The sequence below is a fragment of the Orcinus orca genome, chromosome 19, assembly GCF_937001465.1.
Source record: "Orcinus orca chromosome 19, mOrcOrc1.1, whole genome shotgun sequence".
In the NCBI taxonomy this organism is placed as follows: domain Eukaryota; kingdom Metazoa; phylum Chordata; class Mammalia; order Artiodactyla; family Delphinidae; genus Orcinus; species Orcinus orca.
The window spans coordinates 7,199,164-7,217,774 of record NC_064577.1 but is presented as its reverse complement, the minus strand read 5'-3'; the positions used below and the strand labels follow the sequence as shown (position 1 = coordinate 7,217,774).

At 50.6% G+C, this 18,611-nt stretch overlaps 2 protein-coding genes across 3 annotated transcripts in view; one reads left to right on the top strand and one right to left on the bottom strand.

The window, feature by feature from the left end:
- The window catches only part of RPH3AL (rabphilin 3A like (without C2 domains)), a 144,889-nt gene extending 144,497 nt beyond the window's left edge, over positions 1-392 (bottom strand). The window contains exon 1 of one of the 2 annotated variants that reach the window (XM_049701940.1): positions 180-392. The gene's annotated coding sequence lies outside the window, so the exon portion shown is untranslated. The remainder of the gene's footprint in view (positions 1-179) is intronic. The other variant, XM_049701941.1, reaches the window with a different exon arrangement.
- Positions 393-12,786: 12,394 nt separating this feature from the next.
- LIAT1 (ligand of ATE1) lies at positions 12,787-15,994 on the top strand. Its single transcript, XM_004267241.3, has 2 exons — positions 12,787-13,082; positions 15,261-15,994. The coding sequence occupies exons 1-2, from the start codon at positions 12,902-12,904 to the stop codon at positions 15,662-15,664; spliced, it is 585 nt and encodes a 194-aa protein (XP_004267289.1). The 5' UTR covers positions 12,787-12,901; the 3' UTR covers positions 15,665-15,994.
- The last annotated feature ends 2,617 nt before the right edge of the window (positions 15,995-18,611 follow it).

The window sequence follows — 18,611 nt, the reverse complement described above, 5'->3', positions numbered from 1 at the left end:
GCGCGGCCCGCAGCCCCCAGGCTCGTCCCCACTCCGCGCTCAACAGCTCCCCGGACCCACCCACCGCTCCAGGGCCGCCCCACGCGCCCCCGCGGTCCCTGCCACCGAGCCGAACGCACGGCCTGGCGCTCGCAGACCGGGCCCCGAAAGGGGGGCCGCCCCCGGGACGCCAGACTCACCCGGGGTCCGGCCGGCCTCCGGCACGCTCCCTGGCTGCCCTCTGGCGGCGGCCGCGGGAACCCGGCGCTCGACCCGCCCCGCCCCGCCCCGCCCGGCCCGGGACCTGAGGCCTCTGGCGGAGGACCGGCCTGAGGTCACCCTGTAGGCCAGGGCCCCTCTGGGTGACTGTCCTCGCCGCCAAACCAGTCTCAACGGCCCCTTCTTGTTTCTGGGTAACGAACATCACTGTCTGTTCCCTAAGCAGCTCCAAGTCCCCAACCCCCCAAATGAGCCATTCTAACCGCCCAAGGTGCAAAAGGAGGGCAGGTATGACTTCTGGGGCCTGAAACAGCACCTGGCACCTCCTGCAGCTCAACGTGTATTTGTTGAATGAATGAACGCTCCACTGACAGACACCGGACAAGCTGTGGCAACTTGGCTCAGTCACTAAAGGAAACGGCCACAAAAAAGACCCATCAGCCCTGTGTCTTGGCTCCCCCGTTTCAAGAACATCTGCCACGTTCTCCACTTCCACCCACTCGGAGCCGCGGTGCCTGGCTTGGTATGCAGGTGGGGTGGGAGCGCGAAGCTTGGAGGGGCAGTGCTAGAGCCTTGTTACCCTTCGTTCTCTATCAGGAAAACGATTCGACCCCAAACCTGTTTACGAACTGATTTCCTGAGGTAACTCCAGGATCAGGTGCTGAGTGATGACCACATCTGGAAGTCCTGGTCTCCAGACGCACACAGCAGCCTCCACCGGTACCTGGGTCAGCCCTCCGTTTGGGTTCTGGATCTTGCCCATGGCAGAGATGACCTGGGGTAAGTGAGCACATCTCTCTAAGCTACCGCTGTCCAGTAAACTTCCTGCCATTATGGAAATGTCACACTGCCATGCTGTCCCCTGGCCACCGGTCACGTGGGATGAACTTTTAAATTTAATTTTACTTCGTTTAAATTTTCCTTCGCCAGTGTAGCTAGTGGCTAAGCCTCAGTTTCTTTATGTGCAAAAGGGACGTGATAGTCCCGCTGGGAGGACTGAATGAGATCATGTAGGAGAAGCCCCCGATTCTAGGCCTGGCTCACTGGAGGGGCTCAGCCGAGTCATTAGCATCATCTTCACCACCATCATCACCTCACTCAGCCTGAAACCTCAAGGCTGTAGGGATTCTGCAGGCTCTAGGCCACCTACCTGCCCCACAGCCGCCCCTGCAGGCAGGAGCCGCTCACATCGCCGCCTGCACAGCCCGTGACGCAGCGCTCACCACCTCTGGGGGGACCTAGCCTCTCTTTGGACTGCTGACCATGGGAGAAAGATTTCTACACTGACCTGAAGTGGCCTCCCTGTAGCACCTCTTCCTGGCTGAAGTTGTACGTCTTTGGGGCTCAGAAAAAGTGAACCCCGCTAGTCTTCATCCCTTCAGTATCAAAGCTTTCAGCAAAGCACTGCTTGTCCTCTGCTCTGTGCCAGGCTCTGACTAGACGGGATTCGCACTCATTTCCCCAGGCCTCACCACATTGTCCCAGTGACAGTAACAAAACAGCATTTGTCTGGCCCTGCCCCGTGCCCCGGGGATGACTCACAGGGGAGAGCAGACACAGCCTCCCAGCTCGCTTAAAAAGCCATTTCCTGCTCTCCTGGCCCAGGGTTTATTCCCTTGGCCCCGCGAGGCAGTACACTGGTCCCGGCCCATTCCTGCCCATTCCTCCCCCAACGCCCTCCACCATAACCTCCTCCTCCTCCTGGTGTTGGGTCCGTCATGCTCACTGCAGAGGGACACATGCTTCCACACATGCGCACACGCCGACACACACAGGTACCTACCGCCCTCAGGCAGTCACAAGCTGCTGCACAGCCTCTCACTCCAATGTCATGGCCGGAGTCTGCTGCTGAGGCCCTTTCTTTTGACCAACTCCTCTCCCCATAGCTTGGGGAAGAGCACCTTACCTGCACCACCTCCGCAGCCAGATTCAGAATGGCCTCCTCTCCTCTCTTTTCGCGACTTGGTCCAAATAAGCTCACGCCTCCTCTGTCTTCAGGTGGATTTACGGGATGACAGAACAGCAGAAACAGAAAACCCCTTCGAGAAATCCAGGGTGCCTATGAGAGGGGCATCTCGCTCCCCAGGAGGATGCTGGCCGAGCTGGTCACTCTGTAGCTCCAGGAGCAGAGAATGGTGAGAGAAGAAGTTTAGGGGAGTTGACTCTGCCTCCTGGACTTTGGGGGCCGACATGAACCTAGAAGAGGGTCACTCAACCATAGCTCTATTGACATTTGGGCCAGTCGATCCTATGCTGTTGGCCGGGGGTGCTGTCCTGTGCCTCCTTAGCCACCCACTCCCCAGTCATGACAAACAAAAATGCCTCCAGACCTTGTCAGTTATCCCCGGGTGGGGGGGTCCACCCTCGTATCTTCCACCCCCCATCATTGAGAACCACTGACCCAGAGCCTAGTGTATCTTTTTAGCCTAGAGAATTATGGAGGGGAGGGCAGGAAACTGCTCTGTGTTTGCAGTAGTGGGACAAACAGGATAGGGTACGTAGGCCTGCATTTCCACTATTAGGCCAGGGGAGAGGCCAAGAGGAAACTGTGGAAGAGAGCTGTGTTTGGTCTTGAAGAAGTTCCTGTCCGAGAAAGTGGCTGGTGGGACAAGGGAACCGTAGCTGTCGGGGGCTGCAGGATGTTGCTTGGGGGGCAGGTGCTTAGAGGGGAGCAAGAGAATGCATCACATAGGGGCTCCTGGAGAAACCCTCAAATGCTCTAATCCGGAGGAGATCAAAGCAGGAAAAAGATAGGGAGAGAAGAGAGCTCTCCTCCTTCCTCCCTTGAGAAAAACAAGGCTGTTTCCTGGATTGACATCATCAAGTTGAATTTGTTCAACAAATTCATTACACGATCAAATAAGAATATTTTTACCCAAACTTCTGCTTCGTCCAAGATGGAGTAACAGGGACCAGAGTTAGCCTCAGGCCTCAAACCACTAAAATGTCAGACAAAACATATGAAACAACAATACTCAAGACATTGGACATCAGGCAACAAAGCGAAGTGATCTCTGGGAGAGAGGAAACAGCAAGGTAAAGCCCGCACTGCTCAACGTACTGGCTGGAGAGTTTCCAGACCATGGTTCAGAGAAGGAGAAATCTACCTGAATGGAAGAGACAGAGCTGGATTCTGGGGAAATGAAACCAGTTAGAATTCTCAGGGCAGAGGACTAGAGAGGAGAGAGATACACAGAGAGACAGAAATCTAGAGATCTGCACAAGTTCCCCCTCAAGTATTCAATGAGTACCGCTCAGCACATGTGTGTGAGAAAATCATGCGAGGCTGGGGGATGAACCACCCGAAAGGATTCGTGGGAACAGTGTCTGGTGCTCACAAAAGGCTGGAATAAGGCCTGTTCCCAAGAGCCAAAGCGGAAAACATCTCAGGGGCCACGAGTTAGAATACTAAGAAAGGTCTTGCTTTGAGGCTAGAGAAAAATTAACCTTAGACTAAATCCAGAAATCCAGTTCTGGTCCCACTTAAGAAAGCTTACATTTCAAGATCGGAAAGGATAAAACTCTTTCCAAGTAACTTAACTGCCACAACCAAGTTCAAGAATGTTTATAGGAATTCAGAAATATAACAAGGTAAAATTCACAGTGTCTGGCATCCAACAAAAAATGACCAGAACACAAGAAAGAAGGAAATCACAACTCATACAGAGGAACAAACTCAATTAATTGAAACTGACTCAGACATGACACAGATGATAGAATCAGTAGGCAAAGGCACTGAAACAGTTATATGTTCCAGAAGCTAGAGGAAGGCTTGAATATATTAGGTACAGATATGGAAGGTTTTTTTTTTAAAAAAAAAGACCCAAATTGAACTTCTGGACGTGAAAACTACAATGTCTGAGATGAAAAATACACTGAATAGGATTAATGGCAGATTAGACATTGCAGAAGAAAAAATGGGTAGCTCCCCTACAAAACCCTCAGTGAAGTCTACTTAACTTGCTGACATTTTTGTGTGAGTTGATTTTGGTGAACAACTCAAAGAAAGTGTTGAGATTTTTAAAGAAAGTGTCCGTGCACAACAGCAAGGACAGGGCCCAAGGCAGGGAGCCTTAAGAGAGTAAGTGCTTCACATTAGGGATGGGTCCTGCTTTGATTTCAAAGCAGGCTTGGAGGAGCCCCAGCTGACATCCTAGTTATTAAGAGTTCTTTCCCAAATTTTCTTTGGTTGCTTTGGCAAATTCCGCCCCCGCCCCTGTGCTGCCAAAAGGGCCCAGTGTTCCTGCGACCACAGCAGGTGTGTGACTTGGAGGAGCATTGAAATCTGCTACGTGAGGAAGATGGGTAAAATACTGGGTCTTCAAGAACCTCATAGTTCAATTGGGAAAACAGAAACATAAAGAAATCATCTCTGGGACTCCCCTGGTGGCGCAGTGGTTAAGAATCTGCCTGCCAATGCAGGGGACACGGGTTTGAGCCCTGGTCCAGGGAGATCCCACATGCCGCAGAGCAACTAAGCCCGTGCACCACAACTACTGAGCCTGTGCTCTGCAGCCCGCGAGCCACAACTACTGAGCCTGCGTGCCGCAACTACTGAAGCCTGCACGCCTAGAGCCCGTGCTCCACAAAAAGAGAAGCCACTGCAATGAGAAGCCTGTGCACCACAACGAAGAGCAGCCCCCGCTCGCTGCAACTAGAGAAAGCCTGTGCGCAGCAGTGAAGACCCAACGCAGCCAAAGATAAATAAATTAATTAAAAAAAAATCATCTCTGGACAATGGCGTGCAGGCTGTAACATGCTGCCTATTGTGTGCTGATCTCATGGTAGACAGGTGCCATGGAAGTAGGACATTGTTTATCTCCATTTTACTGCTATGATAGTTGAGACATAAACACCTTAAGGAATGTTCCCAAGGTCATACAGCAGGTAGTAGCAGGGCCATTATGCCACCTTACCCCTGTGGCTACATAAGACACAAAAGAAACACAGAGGAGTGAACTACAGTGTGGCAGGGCTCAGATCCGGCTTTTCAGAGGAAACCCTTGTTCAGCCTCCCAAAGGATTAGGAGTTTGCCAGGTGGGCCAGATAGGGAAGGACATTGCAGGTAGAAGGAACAGCAGGTGCAAAGGCACAGAGAAGGCAAGAAAGGGGATGTTGAAAGGTTGGGAGTGGTGAATAGTGAGGCAGAGCAGAAAATGAGCCCAGAGTGGTAGGTGGGGACCAGTGGGAGAAGGGTCCCGGGCACCTGGCCAAGGATGTGGATTACAGCTGGCCAATCATTTCCAGCCTCATATCCTTGAATTCTGAGGCACCATCAAGAAGTACAGAGAATCAGCAATCTATCTGTGTGTGTGTGTAAAGAAGACATGCCTCTTTTCTATTGAGTCTAAGAGACAAAGGTAAATAGATATTGGCTTACACAGATTCACTGCCACAGATGGGACTGCTTGCTAATGGAAGACTTTATGAATAAAATACATCCTCATTATAGAGTTTTATATATTTCCAAGTGCCACTGATTGATGTAATAATCTGTGGCATAGACATTCATGTCCTCAGGTTATAGACGTGCTCATTTATGTGCCCAGAGACACACTGGCACAAATTAGTGATTAAATCTCAAACTCTCTTCTCACTTCAAGGCATGTGGTGTTCTTTTGGTCCCGTAAACCACAGCCCTTCTGTATGTCTCCGATGACACTTTCAGAAGATTGGAGACGGGGAGCAGGCAGTGTGGACAAGTTAGGTGGCAGGACACGCCTGCAATGAGAAGCCTGTGCATCGCAACGAAGTGGGTGCAAGAGCCCAAGGGGTTCTGTGTGTCTGTAGTGATCCAGGACCACATTGGCTGGCACCCTCTGGCCACCTAATCAGGTGGAAGACCCGGCAACCCTCACTCTTGGCTTCCCAAACTACAGGGATGACGTCATTGACTTCCACCTTCCATTTGACAAAGGCTCTTTCCTTGACCAAACTTCCATCAGGTACCTCTGAGCCCACTTCCCAACTAGGCCTCAGCCTTGGCCTGTGAGAACTGCAACTCCCAACACAGATGATTTTGTCCACTCTCCCACACACAGAGACTTGGAAAAAAAAAAAAAATCTAGCCTGGCTTCTAGCAGTCTAAGGCCACGGTGTCGCTGCAGTGACCCAGTCCCTCCCTCCCTCTTGAGTTTCTGTCTGAGAAACCTCGACTGCCAAGGGAATTTACCATTTGTTCCAGCCAACGCCTGCTGACAGGCTCCTGGCCTCCATTTCCTTAGAGCATTTATTTTGGAAACTTATTGTTGTAAATCCTTTCTCTGTGCCTTTGAGATGTATGTGTACCTCCTGGAACCCAGGAGTGTCTTTCTCATGGACCTGGGAGCTATTCCTCTGAAATATAACCATGAGGGACGACGGGGCCCCTGTGTCTCAATCTCTTTAGGCAGGTATCTTGGTTGAGTGATTAGGCCAGACTAAGATGGCCTAATCATACTGACACTGACGACTTACTTGCTTTTTGTAATTTTTCACTGTCTTGACTATGCTTGATGCCTCACTCACTCCCCTTCCCTACTCCCTTACTCTCCCTTTAAAGGCCAAGTGCCTTCTACATAGATCGGAACCAAGCTCGGTTCTATTCTAAAGAAGTCTCTTTCCCCCGCTGCAGTAGTACCGAATAAAATCTGTCTTTACCGCCATTAACTATTATCCAGCTTTGTTTTTCTTTAACACTTTCTAGAAATGTTCCTGGTGAGTCGGAGCCTTGGGGCTCCCTCATCACCTCAGAACCAACAGGCGTCCAGGACTCGGAGTTAAACAGCAGCCCACAAAGGCAAACATGGGGGCAGCGATTTAGATCTTTGAGTTCCGGAAATAGACTGGGTGCCAAGATGTAGAACAATCAACGAACGTTCTGAAGGAAACTAAAGCCCCAAGAGAGGCTCCAGCATCCTCATCAGCGTAGCGCTTAACTACAGACGGTGTGGGGAAGGGGCTGTACAAACAGAACTGCCTGTGTAGGTCCCAGCTTCCTGGGGTTTGTCATATGAAGAGACAGGCAGAGCAGCCCAGACGTGAGGAACAGACCATCACATCTGAAAAGCACCCAGACCCTGTGTAAAGAGGCATATTTGGGGGTGACATATTCTTCTACCCTTCAGGATGGAGGCGGGACATCTAGAGCAAGAGTGTTCAGGGGGAGGGAACAGGAAGTCAGAGACCTGGGCTGAGACGTGGACATGTAGGAGAAACAGCTAGGCGGTCAGTGGGTCAGTGTGGCTGGAGGGGAGTGAGGAGAGGGTAGCAGGTGTTAGCAACCCCTTCACACTGCTCTACTTCTTCTCCAAGGACACTCTCTTTGCCTTTGTCCCAAATCAGCCTAAACCAGCCTGCCTCATTCTGTTTTAGAAACTCCCAAGTAGGCTGCCATGTGGCTATAATGCGATTTACTTAATAGGTTGTAGGATTTTTCTTTTCCTTTTTTTTTAAGGTACCATGAGGTACGAAGTGAAAATCAGGAAGCAGTTGGAGTGGCTTATGGAAGGAGGAAAAATAAAGAGCAAGCCTGCTCTCAACAGTTGCAAAGCCCTGTTGGGGCAAAAGTAGATGGAGGCCCACATACCATATGTCTAAATATTAAAAGTGGTAAAATAAATGGACATACTGTTAAGTAAAATAAATACTATCTTTTTACCTTGACAAATAGACCTTCATACCGGTCTGGAAGGCCAGATTTAAATTTAGAATTTCTGGCTCTTTGGGGCTCTGCACCCAGCCCATGGCCTGCCCCCTTCTCTTCTGACACCCAGCTCCATCCTGCACTGAGAAGGCCCTTGAATACATAGGTCTGGACACCTCAGCCTGCCTAATGAGTTTCCACCTATGCTGCCCTTGGCCTAGGGCCACTCAGGAGGATGGACTCAGGAGTGAGGCCCAGATACACCCTACAAGCAGGCAGGGGTCATTTGGGCAAGAAAGTCCAAGGTGCCAGGTGCTCAGACTGTGGGCCACAAGTTGGAGGAGGAATGTGAGGTGCTGGGTGGGAAGGATCCCTTGATTCCACAGACTTCCTGTCCCTTAGGGAAGGATACAGTCGTGGGGGGAGAGTCAGAGCAGTGTCCTGTGAAGCGCAAGGCCCAGGGCAGGGACCCCACTTGCCCAAGTCTAAGGCTGGTGCTGCTAAAGAGTGGACACTGCCTGTCTACCTTGGGGAAGGAGCTGACAGCATGGAGAAAGTAGGCCGGAGAGAGCAAAGAGCTGGAACCAGCAGCCCAGCCAGCTGGGGGGACCAAGGCTGAGCAGGCATCAGGGAGGGGCAAAGCCGCAAGCCCCACCCAAGCACGCCTACGTCAGCACTGGCCAAAGGGGACAACCTGAGCCTTGCAGAGAAGGAAACCTCAGCTCCTACCAGCTCATAACTATCACAGCCACTGAAACCACAAGGAGAAGTACAAACAAGGAAGCTGAAACAAACAATGAAAACACTATCATCTCTCCTGTTGGGCAGTGAACACCTTTGTAAAGTCAACTGTTTTCCTGCAAGATGCTAATGTGTAAAACTGGGAAGGTAGGGCTTCCCTGGTGGCGCAGTGGTTGAGAGTCCGCCTGCCAGTGCAGGGGACACGGGTTCGTGCCCCGGTCCGGGAAGATCCCACGTGCCGCGGAGCGGCTGGGCCTGTGAGCCATGGCCACTGGGCCTGCGCGTCCGGAGCCTGTGCTCCGCAACGGGAGAGGCCGCAACAGTGAGAGGCCCGCGTACCGCAAAAAATAAAAAAAAAAATTAAAACAAAAACAAAAAAAACTGGGAAGGTGGACTCCAGGCCCAGCTGGGAGGCTCATTAGCACTGAGAGGTGAACAAGTCACTCTGCATCTGTCCGTTTCCTCATCTATCAAACAGGTATATACTCGCCCTCTCTCTCTCTACTTGCAAGGGATTTTTGTGATTATTCCAAAAAATGTATTCCTTTGCTGGATGTGAATTTTGTCTCTCGAAGCTGATTGGCTGGTTCAACATAACCTCGATGCAACCTTCACAAAAATCGGGAAGAGAAGTGGCCTAGCTGCCTCCTACCAGATAAGCATCGAGGCAAAGAGGACCAGCTGAGAGGGAAGACAGGCCAGCCTTTCTCGGAAAAGGAGGGCAGCCGGTCTTTGTAAGCACCCGTCTGCGAGCACCAGGGTCAGCAGGGTAGGGTATCTGGAAAGCCAACCCCAGACATCTTGATTAGCAGGTGGTCACCTGCACAAAGGACCTCTGTGATTTACATTTCACTCAGCTCCTGGGGACAAAAGCAGACAGTCAAGGGGCAGATCACAAGCACTCGCTGTGTGCGGAGCTGTAGGGGATACTTTAGGGAGCTGGACAGCAAGTGAGAGACGGAGGAAAATAGAACAGAAAAGTCTTTTACGGAGCAACGTGTTCACTCACGCCTGTGTGTGGATCAGTACCAATGACGATCCTCGCTGAGTACTAGGAGTGCCAAAATGCATAGATCTGATGCCATTCCCATCAAAATCCCGGCCGGCTATTTTGAAGAGACAGACAAGATGATTTGAAAATGTATATGGAAAAGCAAAGGCTCTAGAGGAGTCAAAACAATCTTCAGAAAGAACGAAGTTGGAGGATTTAACATTATTTAATATCAAGACTTACTATAAAGCGGCAATCACCAGGGCGCTGTAGTACTGCTGTAAGGAAAGACAAATAGATCAACGGAACAGAACAGAGCCCAGAAATAGAGTCACACATGAACAATTAGCTGATTTTCTACCAAAGTGCCAAGTCAAGTCAGTGGGAAAGGAACGTTGTGGTGCTCCAGCGACAAAGGACGACCCTGCCTGAAAAAGTGTCGGCGGTGTTACACCCCCTACCGGACTCTTACTCGCCCTTCCCACCATGTTGCGATGGTTACGAAATTCCTGAGCCCACCTGGGTGACGCCCACCTGGGCAATGGGACCTGTCCCAAATAAGGAAAGGCATCTGGACTGTCTCACTCCCACCCTATTGAAGAAAGGTATATGTGCCTCGACGAATCAGTAAACAAAATTTTCACCTCGGACAGTTCTTTCATTTTCTGGCTATAAAAACTGATCGATAGCACATGTTCAGGCCTGACTTTACCAGACTACTAGGAAGTCGGCCCATTGTTGTGGCAGCGACCCTTCCCTCTAATAAATTCTATCTTCTTTACATTCTGCCTTGTGCCTGGAAATTCTTCTCCAACCTGCATTCGGACCACGACAAATGTCTTTTCAATGAAAATTTCTAGAACAACTGGAAATCCATTTGGAAAAAAAATGAATCTCGATCCCTATCTGACTTTATTCACAAGATGAGTTTGAGATGGATGGTGGACCTAACCCAGAACCATAAAGCTTCCTGAAGAAAACAGAAGAGTACTTTTGTGATCTCAGAGTAGGGAAAGATTCCTTGGTCAGTATACAAAAAGAAAAAAACTTATAAAATGGCTTCATCAGAATAGAAAAATTCTGCTTACCACAAGACACCACTAAGAAAATGAATTGACAAGCTACAGACCTGGAAAAAAAAAATCTCTGCAGCAATATATGTGACAAAGGATTTATATCCAAGACATGTAAAGAGCTTTTACAAATCAACAATAAAAATATAAATATCCCAATGACAAAATGGGAGAAGACTTGAACAGACACTTTACAAACTGAGTTACACAAATGGCCAATAAGTAGTTTAACAAGTGCTCAACATCATTAGTCATCAGGGACACGGCACTTAAAACCACAGGGAAATACTTCATACACACTAGAGTGGCTAAAATCAAAGACTGATGTTTCAGCTATCTATTGCTCCATAACTTATCATCCCAAAACTTAGTAACTTAAACAGTTACAATCATTTTATTATTTCTCAGTTTCTTTGAGTCGGGGATTCAGGAAGGGCTTGGCTTGGTGGGGCTGGCTTGGGAGTCTCTCCTGCTGTTATAGTCGGACTATGGCTGGAGGTGGAAAAGTGGGGGCTGGAGCAGCTGGGGCATCTCTCTCTCTCTCCTTTTACATAGTCTGGGGGTCTCTCCATGTGGTCTAGCTTGGGCTTCCTCACAGCATGGTGGCCTCAGGGTACCCAGACATCAGATGTCTTAGCAGGAGGCTCAGGTCTCCAGGAGCAAGTCTTCGCCTAACAAGGTGGATGTGCCGTACCTTTTATGACCTGGCCTAAGAAGTCACACGGTGTCACTTTCACCATATTCTACTGGCTACATGTGGCCCCACCGAGCCACCCCGATTGAAGGGGAGTTAGACTGTGTCTCTTGATGTGGGAGTGGCAAGATTCTAGAAGAGCCTGGGGAATAAAAGTTGTACTGCAGCCATTTTGGGAAAATACAATCTGTGGCGGATTAACCTGGAAAGAAAAGCTGACAGATCATACCAGGCCTTGTAAGCCACACTAAAGTTCAGTCGTGTGATGGCCCACTCCCCACCACCCCCCCGGAGCAAGAGAGTGAAATTGTTCATCATCTTAAAAAGTTCTGGGCTTCCCTGGTGGTGCAGTGGTTAAGAATCCATCTGCCAATGCCGGGGACACGGGTTCGAGCCCTGGTCTGGGAAGATCCCACATGCCGCCAAGCAACAAAGCCCGCGAGCCACAACTACCGAAGCCCGCGCGCCCTAGAGCTCATGCTCCACAACAAGAGAAGACACCGCAATGAGAAGCCCGTGCACCGCAACAAAAGAGTAGCCCCCGCTCGTTGCAACTAGAGAAAGCCCGCATGCGGCAACAAAGACCCAGTGCAGCCAAAAATAAATAAATAAAATTATTAAAAAAGAAAAGTTCCTCCTAGCAGCTATGTGGATTTGGAAGCAGAGACCATTTAGGAAGGGGGTGCAGAAGTTCACGTCCCAGACACGGTGGTCAGCCCCAGCCTAGGTGAGGGTACAGGGAGAGAGTGGGGGTAAGGAAGACTGCCAGGGCTCTGGACTGACCAGCTGTTTTTGTTCACAGAGATGAAGAATAATAGAGAAATGAGTTTGGACACAGTGGGCTTAAAAGACCAGGATAGACATATGAGATTGGAACTCAGGAGATAAAAATTTAGGAGAGAACACACAGCATTTAAAAGGGCACAGGGGACTTCCCTGGTGGTCCAGTGGTAAAGAATCCACCTTACAATTCAGGTGACGCGGGTTCGATCCCTGGTCAGGGAACTAAGATCCCACATGCCACGGGGATGCAACTAAGCCCACGGGCCACAACTATTGAGCTCGCGTGCCTCAACTAGAGAGCCCACGTGCTGCAAACTACAGGGCCCACACGCTCTGGAATCCGCGCGCTACAACTAGAGAGAAGCCCTCGTGCCGCAATGAAGAGCCCGCATGCCTCAACGAAGCCCCTGCTTGCCACAGCTAAGACGGGAGGCAGCCTAAATAAATAAATAATATAGATAGATAGATAAATAAATGCTTTAAAAATAAATAAATAATAAAAGGGCACAGGAGTGGAAAATGAGTGTCAATCCAAGCATTCACAATCTCGGTACCCACTCTTCCTCTTATCACCGCCGACCAAGCAAGCGCACAGGATGAAATGCGCATGCGCACATCTCCTCCGCCAGCGGCTCCTAGGCAGCAGCCTGCGGATTGCGCGCGCGCAGTGTGCGGCGGTCGCCGTGGAGACGCGTGGCCCTGGCCTGGCCCTAGCCTGGCCCTCGCCGCCGGAGCCTCCGGCTCAGCCGCAGCGGGTCTCTGCTGCCCCAGGCGCGGGGGGCGGCCCCGCGGGCGGATGGACTGCGGCGGTGGGGATGGGGTGTCGGAGGACGGCGAGGAGGAGGAGAGAGAGGGCTGCATGGCGGCCTCGCAGGGGTCCAGACTGCCCCGCATCTCGGGCTGCGCCTCAGAACTGACCAAACGGAAGGTGAAGAAGAAAAAGAAGAGAAAGACCAAGGGGTCTGGGAAGGGGCACGGTAAGAGGAGCAGCTAACGCGTCCGCCTCGCTCCCATACCTGAGATTCTTCTCCGAACACCCACCCCACCCCTCAGAGACCCCCACCTACTTGGGGAACTTAAGCCCAGAAACAGAAACTCGCCAGCCCCAATCAGAGGTCCTCCCTCTCTCCGCACGATGATGATCCAGCCCTCCGCACAAAGACCATCCATGTCCGCAGAGACCCCAAATCCTGCGTCGAGAATTCTCAACATCAATGGAGACCTTCAGCCCCACACAGAGACACGCCACAGAGCCTCCCAGCCCCACACTGTGACTCCTAGCTTTACACAGATACTCACTCATCTTCCTCCTCCCTCAGTCCAAGCTTAAAATCCTGAACATCTATTCCTTCCCCACAGAAATCTCAAGCCCTCCTACAGAGATGCCCCCATCCTCATACAGAGACTGTCCCCATGCACAGCTACTAAGGCACTAGTGACAGATGCTCTCACTCATACACAGAATCACAGGCTCCTGCCTTCCGCCTGGACACCCTCCTTTCACCCTCATTTGTTAGGGGCACCTGCCTCTGGTTGCCTCTATGTAGACACCCAGGACATTCATATAAAGTATGCTCCCTGTACAGACCGCCCTTCCTTTTCCCTCATCTACGGAGGCCACCCTTCGACTGCACACAAACACCATCACACCAGTCACTGCTACACACTCTTATAATCCCTGACACCCTCAACAACACCCCCTTCTATCAATATAATCGCCAAATAAAGCTAAAGTACAGATACCCCAGCAGGCACACGCATTCACAGTCTGCACGCACAAGCACACACTCCGCTACACACTCACATGCCTAGACCTCTCCAGTACACGTATGACCATACACGTGGGGTTCTCACTCCAGGCCCTCCTGTGGACACTTCACAGACGTACACCCACTAACAGCTGCCACAAAAGCACAGAGCCCTCCGTTCTCATAGAACGCCCCGGGAGCTCGACAAAGCCCCTGAGCACCCATTGGTGGAGAGAATGCAACAGTGACGTACAGCGCACCTGTCCAGGGGTGCTGTGAGTCTCCACCGTCCTTGTGTGGTTCATGGTGGCTCTTGTCTGTCAGGGAGGTGGCTCTCGCCGACCCTGGCACAGCTGCCCTGACCTCCAGCACGACTAGTCCTGGGTTCACGTTTCTGGGTCCCGGCCCTCTTTATGCAGAACCAGCTCCCCTGACAAGCTGAAGGCAGAAGGCGCGACGGGCAGATGATAATTACTTCTCCAGTTGGGATCGTAAGAAAGAGGCAAGAAAGCAATTCTGGAGTTTAGGTCAATAAACTCCACGTGTATCTGCCAAACCAGATGCGGAAATTTATTATCTTTTTAGCTTAGCTTCTGCCTCTAGAGATTACAGTGGCACGGACCTCATACTGTCAGCAGGGGCCACCAAGTAATTCTCAGAGAGTAGGAAGGTATAGGAATGCCAAGAGAGGACTTTTTTCTTATTTTCTTCTCTCTTTTTTTTTTTTTTGGTGGGGGGAGGGAGATTCCTCTATCCCAAAGAAATAGGATGAACTGATTAAAGAATCGCATGTTGTAGTACTGTATATGCATGTTATATAATTCAGAAGGGCTGTTAATATTTTTAAAAATCAGTATAAGCCACACAGAAAAAGTATTTCCTGGCTTGGCAGAATGCTTTCCACAGTCAGATTTAGGAAGCTTTTCTGCTGTTCTTCATTTCTTCCATCATAAAGTGTCTAGAATAGGGGTAAGTCACAGGATCCCAGAACTGGGCAGTACCTTGGCGAGCACGTGGGTAGGTGAGGTGGGGGGCAGTGTGGAAAGGACAGGGCCCTGGCAATCGGGTGTGTGTTCAAATCCCGGCTCTGCCACCTGCTTTGTGACATCGGCAACCGACTGAAACTTTGGGAGTCTGTTTCCTCACCTGGAAAATAGGGCTGACAGCCTTTACCCAGAGGACCTGGCTCATAGTACATGCTCAATAAATGGTTCCTCCCTCCCCAAAATGACAGCCCAAAGCATGTAGGCAGTGGATGTGTACGGGGCTGGTGGGCTTGGCCACCTGAGGCCCCAGGTGAGGAGGGGCCTCCAGGTCCCCCCTCACATCTTTAGTGGTTTGGGCATCACCCCCAAGCAGGCTGAGGGCAGGCATCACAAACGCTAACACCACCCATCTGCTCAGCAGATAAACATCAGAGTCCAGGCCTGAAGACTCAGCAGCTGTCTCCATCCTTCCATGACATCTTAAGTCCCAGCAAAGATCGTGGCCCGGGGCCAGAGCACAGACAGGACAGGGACGAAAGCAAGCTCACCCCCTCTTACTCCTCTGCCGTATGTCTCCCCTGCTTTGCCAAAATAGAAGAGACCCTTTCCAACCAGATCAACGAAAGTCTGCGTTGGGATGGCGTTCTCGCCGACCCAGAGGCAGAAAAGGAAAGGATTCGCATTTACAAGCAGAACCGGAGGAAGCGGTACCAGGTTTGGGCCCTGAGGGGCTTCCACTCTGGCCCCGGTGACCAGGAGGCCCCAGAGAACCCAGCCTACCTCTCTGAGCAGACGGCGGCAGCGGCGGCCAGCAGCCCTTGCTGACAACCGACAGCCCCAATCACTGCTTTAAAGGAAACCTTATCCCAAAGTAGCAGCTCCACCTGAGTGAAAGCCCACCTGCGACACGGACAAGCTTATCATTTATCCTTACCACACATTTATGTGTTAAAAAAAAAAAGAATAAAAATAAAAGGAAATCAGACCTACCTCTGAAGGAAGCACGTGTCTGGTGTGTTGATGACCTCAACTCACCTTCCACCAAAACGCCGCTCGAGGCCCCGGAAGCCGCAGCTCCTTCCTTAAGAGAGTGAGCAAGTTAATGAATAAAATTCTTTTCCGAATATCCTTTTTTTCTCAAATAATCTGGCATCTCTTTGTTATTTAATTTCCCATCACAATTAGATATGTATAATCTCCCCCGCCCACAAAAAAAGAGAAAGTGTGTAGATTGTATCAATTCTAATTTTAAATTAATTTCATGGGTAAAATTCCTCACACAGCATGCTTTCAGAAGCCCAAGGAAAATGCCCCGAATTCCCTAAAGCCTTTTTTTAAAAAAATTAAATATACTCCCTGCCCTATGTGGCCTTCAAAATAAGTGAGTTCCAGAACATCATCTTTGGGAGGTTATTACGGAAAGTCTCAGAAGGAACATTGCTTCTCACATCAATACGGGCCTCCTCTAATCCCCCAAGACAGCATTTCAAGCCAAGTTCTGGAGCATTAAAAGGGCCCCACAACACTACTTGTTCTAAGTTAATATTCTCCCTTTCCACAAATATTGAGTGAGGGCCATGTACTGCCTTAGTTTAGGTTCTTCCAGAAGCAGACAAAGACTGCACTGCAAGTAGATTATCTCAATGGAGAGGATGCAGGGAAGGGGAGAGGGCCAACCCAGGGACACTATGAAAACAGCTTCCATACTGGGCAACAGGGCCTCAGTCCCACAAGGAAACACTGTCAGGATTATCCCCGCAGAGGGGGAGGGAGCTGGGGTGTTACACTCCCCAGAGGCATTGGCTGATGGGTCCTGGGGGGGTTGGGTTCCTGGCATTTCAAGCCTGCCACACCCGGACCAGAGAGCAACCTCAGCTCAGGTGGGGGGTGGGGGAGGAAATCGCCCTCAGGCACAAAGCAGCAGCCTGAAAGTTCCAAGAGATAGAGGCGGTCTCTGGGGTAGCATCGGACACCTGTGTCCAGCACAGTGCAGGCCCCGAGGGGGACAGAGTGGACATTTAGGATGAGGTTCCTGCCTTCCAAGGAGGTAAAGACGTACAGTGTACACAGGAGAAGTTGAAAGCCAACACAAAACATCACAGAATGCCTATTTGAAAGTCAAGCGAAAGTGGTCCTCTTGGTCTCCGCTAGCCCCCAGCTGACAGCGCAGCCCCCTACCCCTTCCTTAAAAGGACAGTGACAGGTTTCACATCGGCCACCACACCCTGGCAAGATATACTGAGGGGCTTTCAGAAGAGCCCTCTCCTCCCCTGGAGAGGAGGTTAGCAGCCGGGCCTGGCAGGGGCCCTCCCTGTGCCGAGGCTAGGCCTGTCCCCTGCTGCCAGGTTGGGACGCACCCATGGAATCGAGCAAAGGGCACTGAGGGCTCAGGCACAGCTCCATGGGGAGGAGGAGATGGGAAATATACTAATACTCAGACCTCAGCCAATGATCTGGGTTTAAGGTAAAGATAGCAGAGGGTGGGGCAGTTCAGTTGGCATTTCCTGTGCCCTCTGGCTCTACCATGGTGGCTGGGGGTGCGGTGCACGTATGAGTCTGAGGGCACATCTGCCTCAGAGTACCTTGGTCTCCTGGTATCGTCTTCCATGGGGGGTGGGGATGGGGGTGGCCTGTGGCCGCCTTTCTGCCATGAGATATTCTGGGATAATGGTGAAAATGACGCACTTTGACCTCAGAGCTGCATTTTTCTCTTTCCCACCACGTGCTAGCTGTGTGACCTCAGACAAATTGCTTAACCTCTCTGAGCCTTAGTTACCACATCTGGAAACGGGGATGCAAATACCCGTCTCAGTGTTGTGAGAATCAAATGCAGTAATTATATAAAGCATTTAGCATAGCGCCTGGCCCCTAGGAAGCGCTCGATCTATTGTAGGAGCTTTGAGCAATGATGTTTTAGGTGGGGTGGCTACACAGCCACCTCATCAAAGGGTGAGCTTCACAAAGAAACGTGGCTTCAGCGACTGGCTGATAGAATTCAAACAAACCGCAAAACAAATTACAGGGGTCTGGAGCAAGAGGAATGTAGGAGGAATGAACCGAGGGTCTCAAAGTCCAGTGTTCTGGGGAGGGGGCTTTGAGCCAAACAAGAACGTGCCTACTTGTAGCCTGGAACTAAAGGGGAGTCTGTGCTCAAGATATGAACAGAGGAAGCAGGTGGGGATTAACTCTTCCACAAGCACAGAAGTGGCTCCAACTCAAACCACGCTGGGTTAGAAGTTTTAAGTATCTTTCTCATATGCAGCCTGTTTCAGTGAGGACTCTTTACCCAATGAAAACCGGCTTACTGACAAAACGGAGAGACTGATTTATAAGGCCAACAGTCCATGGATATGGCTTCAGGCATGGCTGGATCCAGGAGGTCATACTGTGTCATCAGAATTTGTCTCTTTCTCCACATCTTGCCTCTGCCTCCCTGATTAGCTTCACGTTCAGGCAGGTACTCATAACAGGATTGCAAAAATGGCCACTGACATCCTTATAGTTCATCGAAGAAAAGAGAGTCACTCCTGTATTCATATCAACCCCAGAGAAGATCTCTGGCCTGGCACAGGTCATATGCCCATCAATGGACTAATCACAGTGGTCAAGGAAATGGGAGTATTTGCTGCAGAGACCTAGTGTACGGTGGGGACGTGGCGGAGGGAGTCAACCCCACTGGACACATGTACTGAACAGATTGTCATAGAATCTATATAAAACCTACATAGAATACAGAGCGACTCCCTAGAGAGATGCCAAGTAGATTTGTCCA